The sequence below is a fragment of the Urocampus carinirostris genome, chromosome 9 (assembly GCF_059441175.1).
Source record: "Urocampus carinirostris isolate Australia breed hairy pipefish chromosome 9, RoL_Ucar_1.0, whole genome shotgun sequence".
In the NCBI taxonomy this organism is placed as follows: domain Eukaryota; kingdom Metazoa; phylum Chordata; class Actinopteri; order Syngnathiformes; family Syngnathidae; genus Urocampus; species Urocampus carinirostris.
In genome coordinates this window covers 40,138,332-40,151,172 of record NC_142357.1, presented here as the reverse complement: position 1 = coordinate 40,151,172, position 12,841 = coordinate 40,138,332, and the positions used below count along the sequence as shown (strand labels likewise).

At 40.8% G+C, this 12,841-nt stretch overlaps 1 protein-coding gene across 2 annotated transcripts; it reads left to right on the top strand.

The window, feature by feature from the left end:
- Positions 1-81: 81 nt before the first annotated feature.
- On the top strand, positions 82-11,491 carry LOC148360284 (protein FAM53C-like). 2 transcript variants are annotated; one of them, XM_088343835.1, is made up of 5 exons: positions 82-525; positions 3,210-3,406; positions 4,306-4,366; positions 5,529-6,223; positions 9,945-11,491. In XM_088343835.1, exons 2-5 carry the CDS (start codon positions 3,329-3,331, stop codon positions 10,188-10,190), a joined length of 1,080 nt encoding a protein of 359 aa, XP_088199961.1. In that variant the 5' UTR covers positions 82-525; positions 3,210-3,328; the 3' UTR covers positions 10,191-11,491. The 2 variants fall into 2 exon arrangements, with proteins under 2 accessions (XP_088199961.1, XP_088199960.1); XM_088343834.1 differs by having other exon boundaries at positions 83-661.
- The last annotated feature ends 1,350 nt before the right edge of the window (positions 11,492-12,841 follow it).

Here is a 12,841-nt window from a genome sequence, read left to right as displayed (position 1 = left end):
TTTTTACTCCCAGTTGCTAAACTTTAAGGACATTTCCGATCCCTTTTAGAGATTCACTGAGCATGTGTCTGTGGTCGGCGACGTGAGATCGTTATTCAGTTTGACTTGAATTATGAATACAAGGAAATTTATATTACTTGTATTAAACCATGCGTCAGAATTCGATCAGATTGTTCTCTGCAGTTTTATAGGTTTAAAAAAATATATCATTTGTTACGACATTTCTGCTCCCTTTTTGACGGCTGCTCTTTATGGGTTCATCTATTTTGGATTTTGATATAAATTCTCAGTAAACAGTTTCAGACAGAAATATGACCACTTAGTTGTTTTTATTTATTTTATGATTTTTTTTATATCTGTTTCCCAATCCAACAGTAGGTTAAGTCTCCTCGAACGACGACACACTGACACGTAAAACAGACAAACCCCCATCCCTCTCCAGAATGGTATGGTCCAAAGTCTATATATACACTCCGACTCGTACTGACCGTGCAGCCCCGGTTGCTAAGGAACCGCCGAGCGAAGGTAACACATCAAGACAGCTGTAGCAAGCTAGCTTGCGAATAAGCTGCGTAAAGCTCGCTAAACGCCTCATTTTGCTGCTTATCCCCCACGTCACGTTTGCCTCAAGAACGGGGCAGCCGTTGTGTACAATGTCAAGGTATTTATCGACATGAATCAACCGAATATGACAAAATAAGGTCAATATTAGGGAGCTTTGTGAAGTACATTCTGCTTAGCGTAGGGTATGCTAAGCTAACTAGCTTCAAAGTCTCGAAGTAGTCAATAAATGGTGATTTATTAGCGGTTAATATGTGTCTTGTGATATGAGGTATTGAATTCTAAATTAATTTGGATAAAACATGTACAACCTTGTCATTTGTGTTTGGAGCCTCATATATACTCAATTAAATCAATAATATCTTCGTTTGTGACGTCATATTATTCGATGCACTCCAATGTAAAGTTCAAGCTAGCGTCTGTTGTCACAATTGGTCACAAGGACTATTTTCTACATGCGATATTCTACCCACGAAGCTTTATCCTGGAGAGGAACGCTCTAGAGGCCACATCCGACTGCCAACACGAAATATTGAGTCATATTCAACCAGTTGCATATTGTCAGCAGTTTCAACCTGGACTTGGAACATAATGTGTACTTTCTAGAACAAATACAGGTCATATTTACCAGCTGCTGCAGAGCACATCAAATGCCATATTTTACTTTTGTCCTATTGATTGATGGCATTGTTTTACAACCATTTGATAATGCATGCAAGTATTTTGCATGTGCATTGGGGTTATAAATGCTTTGTAAAGATTCTATGGCCTGCTTCCATCCCCTCTCCCCATTCATTTTCCCAACACTTCCCCCATCCTCTCCCTTTGAGTTGCTCCCTCCCCCTTCAGTTTTCTCCACAAGTCCCAACTGCTGTTATCTGTTTCGGCTGACCCCAACTAAGTTTGACTCCTTCACTTTCATCCAAAAGCCGCGCGAGCATGCTCATTGCTCTCGACCACAGTTTGTGATTTTTGTGCAAGTCAGAAGAGTTTTCCAATGCTCACTATGTGACTATAATGGAATGTGAAGTGTTTCTTTGTTCCGACTTTCCTCGTGTCCGTGTGTGTTCTCGGCTTTTGTGAACATGAACTTCTGCTCCTGGCTTTGGTAAATGCATAAGACACAAGGGATTTGGGCACTAGTTTTTTTTCCACATCATGGCTTGCAAACATGCAAATTCTAAATTATTATTCATCAGGAATGTACTGAAGAGAAATTTTAAAAAATGGGGTCGGAACATGTAAACACAGAAAATTAAAAAATAATCACATTTTCTGCACTGGCCTTTTAAAAGTAGTACAATATAAAATGATAAATAACTGACAGGCAAATTACTACATGCTCATTTTAAGAATTCGTTACATTTTTGTAACAAACAGGTGTTTATGAAAATTCAGTTAGACCTCAAAATGATACAGCAGAGGATTTTTGTTGAGACATCTCAAATGCCAACAACACAAGCACTCAAGTTCATTTTACTCTGAGTAAAATGGAGCGTTATCAAGAAAAATAAATGGCTGCTCAATCTTGCCTGTTTTAAGTACATATTTCCAGAGCATTTTAGCTTTTGATAGACAGTAGAGTGGATAGTGACAAGAAAACAGGAGTAGGAGCAAATTGATGACTATGATGAGTCGCCGTACAGGTCTTAGTGCAAGCCAATTAACTTCAGGGATCAACAAGTTGAAGTTAGCTCAAGTGGTACGTTAGCTCTGTAGTGTTAGCATGTAAACAATAGTCAAAATCCGGCTCGCAGCTTACAAAAACCTTCGAGAGAATGTCTTGATAACGATGTTTCGGTTGTCGGCGCACTCTCATGCAACAAACAAGTAATACTCCATATTTAGCATAGTTAAACGATAATACATGTAGTTAAGTACCAACCAATTAACTTGAGGGAAATACATACTGAATGTTGCACAAAATATGTGTTAAAAAATTAAAACTGCTCACCTGTTGGTTGTTAGTCCTGTTAGCATTTAAACATTAGCCAAAGTTTGGCTGGAGGCTAACTACAATTTTCTACTAGAACTCCTGTATTTCCTTCCTTTTTGTGTGCAAAATGAAAAGTTACCTGCCAAATTGTGCACAAAGTCGCTCCCCAAGTGAAAGTTGACTGCATCACAACATCGCCCTTTAGCAAGACACTTTTTGGGTTTTATTTTTTTCTTTCGGCTGAAAATAAAAAAATGCACCTTTTGACCCTTTTCGGTGCAGGGAATTTGTGACATCCCTAATATGAGAGGTAGGATGGTGCCTAAAAATCCAGCCCGACCTGGCCCGCGGGTATAAAAGCCCGAACCTGATTTAAGGGACCGGTCCCCACATTGCATATTACCCAATTTTTCTGACAGTGTGTATTTTATGTAGCACTATTTAAATACTCTATATCAACATGATACATTGGGTATTTATGTATTATATTCCTTCTACTTTATTATTGTTTTATTTTCAACACAAGGATACTGCTGGAAGTGTGAATTTCCCTACGGGGATGAATCAAGTATCCTTCCGTATGTCTGTCTATCTCTCCATCTCAGGTCCAGGATATTACCTCTATTTAATATCTAACCATTAGTAACTGAGCATTGCCTCCTAAAACAGCCTGGTCTACTGCAATTATAGGCTTTTTTATTTTCTTCCCTAGATAAAATGACACTAATAAGCGGACAAAGCCAATGAGGTGTGGAAGACAAAGGGCAGAAATCATGCCAGGTTCCTGACAAAACATCTCCGCGTGTCTGGTCCTGGATCAGCGCTACCATTATGGTGACACTCATCACAGAGCAGCTCCGAAAGCAAAGTTTGGAAGAAGCTTTTCACCAGGCTTTCAAAGCTAATGTGGTATGTCGTGTAACTCTGTAAGGATCATAGTGGTCAGGTAGAATGATTTTGGTACAGTAAACCGGCGGGATACGACAAAACTCGCAATATGACGTTTTCTCCTCATGGTGTCGGACCCCTTGACGTCATTTTACACACAATACGACATCAACAACGAAATCAGTTTGTGAGCCCCAAAACTTGCTTGTCATAAAAAGCTGCTCTATTTGTTAATGTCACGTCATCATGAAAATCCTCATGCTTTTGGCTGAACTATATCCCACAATGCCTTCTCTCTTCATTCATTTTGTGTGCTCTGAAAAGACATTTGCCTAATTGTGACACAATACGGTCTTTTTCTGTACAGTATTCACTATTGGTCCCAAGGCTTGCAGTGATGCTAAAGGTAGAAGTCAAAATATAATCATGAAAACAATATTTATGAAGTCCCATGAACCGCTACCCTTATCAAGTTGTATAACCACAAACAATTTCTCCTAACGATCCCCAGCTAAGAACTACTCCGTTCTGCTGTTCTGTTATATTATTAGTGCTCATTTACTGGTAACGCACCAATTCTGTACTTGATAAGAGTTTTGCAAACGACACTATCATATTCAGCTATTTTCCATGGCAACCTTTTCACTAACCAAACTGAACATCAAACCAAAGCCAATATTTTTCGTAACCTCATGCCGGCTAAACTACTCGGCCATTACTTTTTTAATGTTGTAGTCGAAAAGCGGACGAAAATTCCAAGTTGTGTTTCTCGTTTGGATGTCGTGATCTCGGGTTGGGCCTAATAGCCTGACGTTGTGTTTTTAATGAATCGTGTCGAATGGAAGCAATTAGAATACCGCGATGTTGCAGCGTGGCATATTCTATATTTGGCATTTGAATGACTCGCCTCTTCTTTTCAGACCTTACCTGTATCGGGTTCTGGCCCCACGTGCTCCTGGACGGCCTGTCGATCAACACGTGGTGAGTATGTGGCTGGCGGGCTGTCGTTTGCCCACCCCTGACTAGAATCGTTTTTTTCCATAGCAATTTTAAATGAACACCCTTGGCCCGTATACAAAAATGCTACTCGTTGCTTTTGGCTAACTCATCAACTTGTGAGCAATAAGTAATCAGCATCAGCTTTTGGTACAGCGATCCCCCTGCTTTTGCGGTCTATGGGGACAAGAAACACCCGCAAAAAAGTGAAAATCTGCGCAGTCGGTTGCACCTTAGTTTTTCGGGCGGCCTTCCTTGGAGTGGACTTGCTGATTTAGAGAGGGAAGAAGTTAGGGGGAGATACAGGGATTTGGGTGAGAGAAAGAGAGGGGAGAGAGAAAGAGAGCGGGAGACAGGGTGAAAGAGGGGGAGATGGGGAGAGAGACAGGGAGAGAGAAAAGGGAGACAGGGTGAATAAGGGGGAGAGCGAGAGATGGGGTGAAAAGAGGGAAGACGGGGAGAGAGACAGGAGGAGAGAGGGAGCAAAAAGATGGGGTGAAAGAAAGAGATGGGGAGAGAGACAAGAAGGGAGAGGGAGAGAGATATTAAGATGGAAGGAAATTGACTGTGAGCATTAGAGAGAATAAATGGAAAACAGTTTGATTTTAAAGATAAGCAGTATTTAAAATGAGTCTGTTTTTCATTTTTTTGGTGCAGGTGGGATCAAAGTATTGATGTGCTTCTTTTTCTTTATCCCTGAAGCTAAAATTGCAAACATTTTCAATGAACTCTACCTTGTTTTTCCTTTGCATTTTTTCAGCAATCGCGCATCGTTTGATTGGAGTATTTTAGATGGATTTCTATTCTCTTTGCTGGTTTAGCATGCTAACAAAGCGCAACACTTTTTTGCAATTCCAGCCCTCAAATATCCCCTCCAGTCCTTTCATAGTTTGTGTAATACCAGCAGAACCTCAAAATCACATGTGATAAGGAGCTCCACTCTATTTTTTTTAGCAATTCCAGGCGTTATTTATCTTAAATGCAATCTTTTTTTAATCGTCTCTCGGCTAGCCTAGCATGCTCGAGGAGCAATTTGAAAGTCCAGCGCGGTGGTTTCAGAACAGGTGCTTGTAAATGTTTCTAAAAATTTGCGGATTTTTCGTTTTTTGATTCATGCTAAAATGTCATTTTTTTGTTTTTTTTCCAGAGAGCAGCTTGATTCCCCAGCGACCTCCTCAAGCGGCACAACCTCACCTTGGATCCGAGTTTTCCATTCTCCAGAGTTCCCCTCCGCCTCCTCCCCCCAAACGCCACTGTCGCTCCCTGTCCGTCCCCGAGGACTTGTCCCGGTGCCGTTCCGCTTGGCACCCGAGCGCCTCCAAAGTGTGGACCCCCTTCAAACGGTCCGAGGCGTCCCATCTAAGCTCCGCCCCCGGGACTTTCCCAAAGTCCCCCTCTCTCCGTTCCTCCTCCAGCCCGACTTTCTTCAGCTTGGCCTTCTCCGCCGACTCTCCGCTTTCGTGGAGCTTCGGGTGGGAGTCGCCCGAAACCGCCCCGTCTTCGTCCTTCGCCACGCCCTCGTCTTGCTGCTCCTCGCCGCCGCCGCTGACTCTGCGGCGCTATTCGCTGTCTCAGCTCCAAGTTTCCAACACGTCCTCGTGCTCCCAAAATCCTCCCCCGTCCTGCCTTCTTTCCCGCTTCGGTGCGGAGCGCCGGGTTTGGTCTCCTTCGCCCGCGTCCGCTCGCAGCACGCCGTCCTTGTCTCGCCGCGGCCTCCGGGGGGCGCTGCCGCGATGCCACTCGCAACCGAGCGACATGCGTAAATCGCGACTGAAGAGACCGCGCGATCCCGATGCGGCGCCTGCGCAGAGGCCCGGCCTTGACTTCGGCAAGATGACACAGGTTGGATTGCTTCTTAACTCCTTAAAGCGTGTATCATATAGGGACCCCTGGTGGTGTAAAAATACTTCATTGGTTTACGGCCATACCACCCTGAGAACGCCTGGTCAGGACTCAGATGGGAATATCAGGTGCTGTAAATGGCACGTTCTGCTGTGACAGCACTGACTGTATATCCCGGTACAATCGGTGAACATGAATTTCCCCTAATAGGAACGAATAAATAAAATTATTATTATTAGTAATTATTACTCTATTAAAAACATTTGTATGATATCATACGCATGATTCAATGTTAGGAATTTTGTAGCGGTATTACACATCTTTGAAATCGTTTTACCACTATGGAATCTAAATTAGGATTTTAAAAAGGTAGCTTTTCCAGGGTGCTATTAGCACTTGATGCCTGCTTACTGCATTCAGTTGAGCTCTGCATGTGATGATCAGAGTCCTGCGATACAGGCATCTATGACTTTTCATCCATTTTTTTTCTTTAGCGTACCGACCGTGGGCTATAACTCGCCACTCGCCTTCCATAGCTTACCAAGGAAGCAGACCTCAGAAGCCAATGATTTAAGCATCTTCTACTTTTTTCCACTGTTTCCTTCTTGAGCCACTCATTTGGCTGCAGACTATGGCGCACTGCTAGCCATTGTTATTAGCTACTGTGTGTAAATGAAGCTTGCCTCGGTTTTTTTTTTCAGTATCAATCGCATTCCGCAGCTGATGTAAGCGGGCCTTAGCGATTCAGGGTCCTGACACATTTAAACTTTTACTGTAAAATGTATAATTCTCTCACTAGCTTCTAAAGTTAGCCACTCATACAAGCTCTGACAAACTCTAACTATTTGCTTTTAGTGCCGCTGCAGGTGTACCCAGCTTGCTCGGATTTCCGTTTCCGCTAGATATTTTACTGGCTTTTTTGAGTAGCTTCTCTTTCTAACTGCTAATGTTAGTCACTTTCATCAGCTCTGACCAATTCTAGGTGTTTTGGGTTTATGCAGCTTGTCTTTTATTAAAGCTCAAAGCATTTTAATGTATGCTCACAAGTGATGGGCACATTAATTTAAAAACATAATTAGTTATAGCTACTCAGCACTTCTTTCCCCAAAAAACTGAATTAGTAACAGAATGACTCTATAGCAAAAATAATTAGTTACCAGCAAAAATAATTAGTTACCAGGGAAAGTATCTATTTTTGTTACTCAAAAAAACCTTGTAATATTCATTACAACTCATCGGCAACAGATTTATCTTACAAAAAGAAAAAATGAACAATATAATAAAATAACAATCAATATAGTAAGTAAGCAATCAATATAAAGTGAGTTTAATGAATGAAATCTAAATGCTCACATCCTGGGACAACCGGTCAAGTAGACATAGCCTACTGTACTTCAAGTATTTGATTCACAACAAAAGTCAATAGTAGAACATTATAAAGTGACTTTCCAACCCTCTCCTGTCTATCCTCCCCCTCTCACTATCCCTTTCTCTCTCTGTCTATGATTGCTGACAAGACAGACTTCTCTATGTGAAGAGAGAGCAGCAGTTTTGGAACAATGACTGTTTAAAGACACAGGAACCGCTGAGAAAGAATCCTACACGCGTTTCCTCAAACGACATGTTAAGAAATGGGTATTTAACTGCATTCTTTCTCGTGATATTACAAAAAGGACATTCTCCATTGTGTGACTTCATCATCCACGCACAGCATTGCTTTGTGTTTTTGTAGACGGCTGCCGTGTTAGGTTGAACGAGAGCAGTGTTCTCAGGTTATTGGTGAATAAATATGTCCGAAGGCTGACCTAGGATGTCCTGCTTATTTTCCTTACGCACAAGCGTAACTCGACGTGAGGCGGCATTCTGATTTTTACTAGACAAAGTAACGCACACCTTTGACTGTCGGTAACTATAACGGCGTAAAGATTAATACGTTGGAAAAAAAAAACAATGTTACATTTTGGCGTTATTTATAACGGTGTTATTATTCCCAACACGGTTTTTCTCTGGCTGTGCTGTAATTCATTTTTGCTCAAATATGGAAGTAAGTATCCTTCATTCAGGCTTCCATAGTCTCTTCTTTGAGTGCACAAGCTTAGGGTCCATTCCAAGGCCCTCTAGTGGTGAATTATTACTCTAAGGTTTGTGAAACAGGCATGAGCTGCTCAATTAGTTTTTGTGTAACTGCTGAAGCGATGGTTGTGGCCAAAAGCTAAGCTATGCGAACGTCGCGCTTAGCCGCATTAGTGAAAATTTGTGCCGAGTCCAGGGATTTCCAGAACAGACAAGAAGAGGCTTCGGCTCCATTTTAAGGTACAATGAAGTCCATTGGTTTTTACACAATGGACTTAAAATGCAAACAAGTGAGGCGAAAGTTGATCACTTTTCACCAAAATTGACAACTAAGTTCAACACCAAATCCCTGACAAACAAATAAAAACAAGGAACATGAACTCATCGGTGCTATCAAAATCCTTTTCAATACAATCACTTTAAACTCATTACAATTCAACGTCAAACCAATGTTGATTGAAACTATAGAAACCCTGAAAAACATGCAAACCTATAAATCGAAATGTGTATAACAAAAATATTATTATTCTCTACTGGATATTGGCATATAGGAACACAAAGTGCAAAGCTTTGAAGGACTGATTCAGACAATGCACAATGCTTTGAAGCCATTAATGGCATCAAAATGAGTCCAAAAAAAGGATCATTTTCCTTATTTGACTCCTTTTTTTTTAGATGTTCTTTTTGTCCTTCCTATTGCAATCTCTCTGGAACCCCTTCACTCCTCTGCTCAGCAAAAAAAATAACTCATATTAACCAATCAACCTTTGTTTCATTGCACAAGGTTGACTGCTCACCTTGCACAATGTTGACTATTTTTTGCACTATGTTGACTCTTTTTGCACCTAATGCATATTGCACAAAAACTGTATGCAACATCCTACACGCCCACATTTCTTGTGTAAATATTGTGTCAATTATAACTATAACCTTATCCTCCTTGTTTATAACCTTATCTTCTTTGTTCCTTTTATCCTCACTGTTAATATGTGAAACTGGAGTGCCATGCCCAATTTTGTTGTCACAATATGTTCAACTCATTTTGTTACAATGACAATAAAGAGAGATTGTATTCTATTCTATTCAACCTATTAACCAAAAGTAAGTCAGAGATATTTATTTGTTGGTGATAGGAATGAGTGGAGAGGTGTTGTAGAAGGACAGTGGGATGTTATGATGCGGCAGGGGTAAACCAGCGAAAGCTGTTGGACAGAAGAGTGTGTATTGTCACCCTGACCCGAGTGACACGGCCGCTTTCTTGTGTCCCGTTTCATCCGGAGGGACGAAGGCGTGACCGACTCTGGTGCCTTCGTGCTCAACTTGTTTGGGTGTTGGGGCATTTGGGTTGACCGTGGTCCAAAAATGTTTGTGCTACTTTTTCCCTATTCTTATTTTCTTTGTTATTGTATGTGTTTGTCTTGCTGTCGGTCACCCCTCTTGATGGATATGACCAAGGTAGATAGATAGATAAAGTAAGAGGACAATTTTTTAAATTTTATTTTGAATACGAGTCAGAGACCCTGGCGGGGACCAATTAAGCCCTGGTAGCCCGCCAAGGTTTTTATACGGTAGGGGAAATACTGAGGATGAAAAAACACTCCTATTCTTTTATGCATCCCTACTCATTTCAATCCGCCACTTTTTCCAGATCGGCAACGTCCAGCCCCTCGACTCTTCTCCTGGTACTCCGAGAACTTGGGCACGATCTAAAACCGAGAAAAAGTCCGCCCTTTCCCCGACGAACTTCCCGGCTGGAGACGGGATCAGACCCTTGAGCGAAAGCGAAGAGGAGGACGAAGACGGCACCGTGAAAAGAACAACCGCGCCGGAGAGCATTTTGCTTTTCCAGCGAGACTGCACGGAACTGGACTTGAACCTCATCGAAGAAAACTGAAAGGAAAAGCCTCACAGCTTCTTTCACGAACGTTAAGCACACTTGTAGATGCCCACCTGCCTCAGGCTTGTCATTTTCTTCAAGACGGAAAGAAAAGCACTCTCGAGCTTGTCCGTGTGATGTCGCCTACTTGTTCAGCGCTCCGATCCACAATTCTTTGTGCAGACGGACTCCATCTTGATGGCTTCCTGCCGGTAGATGATTTAGTGTACGGTAGCCTGGCCGTTCGGATGCGTAAGTACTCGCTTTAATATTGGTTTTTTTGCAGACCGAGGAAATGTCTCGCCGGCCACGCAGATTTGGAATTGTGACAAGCGATTCAGTAGGTTGCGCAACAGCCCTTGATGACTCATCCGTGGCACTATGAATTTCCCCCCGCAAAATAAAAAAACAGATTAACACGTAGCTTCTGATTTGTGGTTTCCGACCGGTCAGAATATTAAGCATGCACCCGTTCAGGTTATTTGCAGCTCGTGAATCAATCAAGCTTATCTTTAAACGATAAGAATAATATAAAGGTAGGGCAACACCTTTCACTCCCAAAATGAATAAACGGCTGATTTGTTTTGTTTTCCATTATCTCCGAGGTAGAGCATGAGTATTTTTGTGACACACCTTAAACTTCTTTGAACTATCTTTAAAAGCATCAAGGTATAACATTGAACTTTTCCTCCATTTAGTAAACACGTAAAAACAGTCTCCTGATACTTTTACGTTAAATTAAACGTGATTGCAATGACAATACAGTAACAATCATAATAATATTGATCCATATATAAGGCGCATGGTCAGCTTTTGAAAAAATGTATAGCTTTTAGGGGCGCTTTATAGTGCGGAAAATACGGTAACGAAAAGATTGAGATCCATTTGTTATATTCATTATTGCTGCGTATGCCTGAAAGCCTACTACTATACCTTTTCCGTGAATTATTCTGAGACTGGATATTTGAGTTTTCGCCATAATGATGTCAACCTCTAATCAGAAAGGACCCGAGGATATCATTTTCATTTATCTCCGGAACATTACAAAATCCCATTCTTTCAACGCTTTATGAATTTCCCTTTTTCAGTTTGTGCCGATTCAGATCCTTCTGCACTTAACTCGCCTCTCGAATGATTCGAATTGCTGCAGCCGGTACGGCACCATGTAACGGATGGCGAATGGGGTGGGCCGAGAATGTGAGTGATGAATTTTGGTGGCCTTTCAGAGATGATCGATTTTGCATACATTTTCTGACGGAAATATTCTGGTTACGAACATATTGCACATTTTCTGTACCAATAAATTTGATAGAGAATGACACAGATCTCAGTTTCATATGTTGCTCTATAAGCATTCGATGCAGTACTATGCAAAGCACTGCTGCACAGTGTTGCGTGATTTATTATTATTGGAACAAATGTTTATTTGGAACGAATGAAAAATGAAGAAACATGTCTGTTTTTTTTTTTAATTGTATCGGTTTCAATCAGTTTGTTATTTCATGTTTTACACCACACTTTGCATTGGATTTAATGGTCTGAAAAGTGCTTTACAAATAATGATTTATTTTATTCTATTTTAAAATGTCATTGAACTGATTTCAATTCCAACTTTTTTAGCATCTTTCATACATTAAAATGTCATCAAAGTACTGCATAAAATAATAGTCATGCAATAATCCACTCGATTTGTCAATATGCTCGTAGTCTTGTTAAAAAGACTTAAATCTTTTATTGCCATTATTGTCCCTCAAAAGTTTATTAGAGAGTAGGTGTTTTCGTAATATTTCAACATGAAAATGTATTGTTTGAATGTAAAATGAATTTATACACGTATCTTATTATTTTCTATATGATAGTGGGGTTTTTTTTAATCCCGGAAAAAAAAATTCAAGGAAAGTGTGTTGCTCAGGACAGTGATGACGTTGTGAGTCACAGAGCAACCATGTGAGGAAATAAACTCCGGATGCATGATATATTTTTTTTCGGACTGGTGCCCGATACCCATATCTTGGGTACCGGCATACATTCAGTATAAGTGGTTTGGAAAATGAATGAATGATTACCATTATATTTTATCCTTAAAATTGCCACAAATACTTTCCTTTATATTGCTTTTATTTCCTTAAAATATACTTTTAATAACTAAGCCTGTTTTTTAAATGACCACTAGGAAACAGCATTTATCTTTCAGGCCAAGTCACATTTGTTTTCATAGCCCTTAATCACAAGATGTCTCAAAGGACTGCACAAGTTAGAATGACACCATCCCCTGATCTTAAACCAACATGCAGGCAAGGGAAATCTCAAAACCTCAGCACGAGGAAAATAAGAAACCTTAAGAAGGGGCCTCACAAGTGGTAATCCTCCCTTCCACGATGACCAGGATGCAATATATTTAGCATTGGGTAACAGTACACAAAACAGTCATCATCAATAAAAGAAAACAATAGGTAATATGTAAAAATTTCTTCAGAATGTGCATGACAGTAGCAACGCCTCAAGCCTGTAAAATAGTCCGAAAAGTCCACAACAGTACGACGCAGCTTCCCATCTCTGCTGGCTGGTCGATGCAGGTATTGAAATGCTTCAGGTCCAGATGCTACTGGTATCGGCTACTATCGTAAGTATCTCCAAAAAAGAAAAAAAAAAAAAAAACTGGTATTGAC

Coding starts and splice junctions, on each gene's coding strand:
- LOC148360284 (XM_088343835.1), top strand. CDS start 3,329: ATGGTGACACTCATCACAGAGCAGCTCCGAAAGCAAAGTTTGGAAGAA. Junction 3,407..4,305: donor AGGCTTTCAAAGCTAATGTG/GTATGTCGTGTA, acceptor TCTTCTTTTCAG/ACCTTACCTGTATCGGGTTC. Junction 6,224..9,944: donor ACTTCGGCAAGATGACACAG/GTTGGATTGCTT, acceptor CACTTTTTCCAG/ATCGGCAACGTCCAGCCCCT.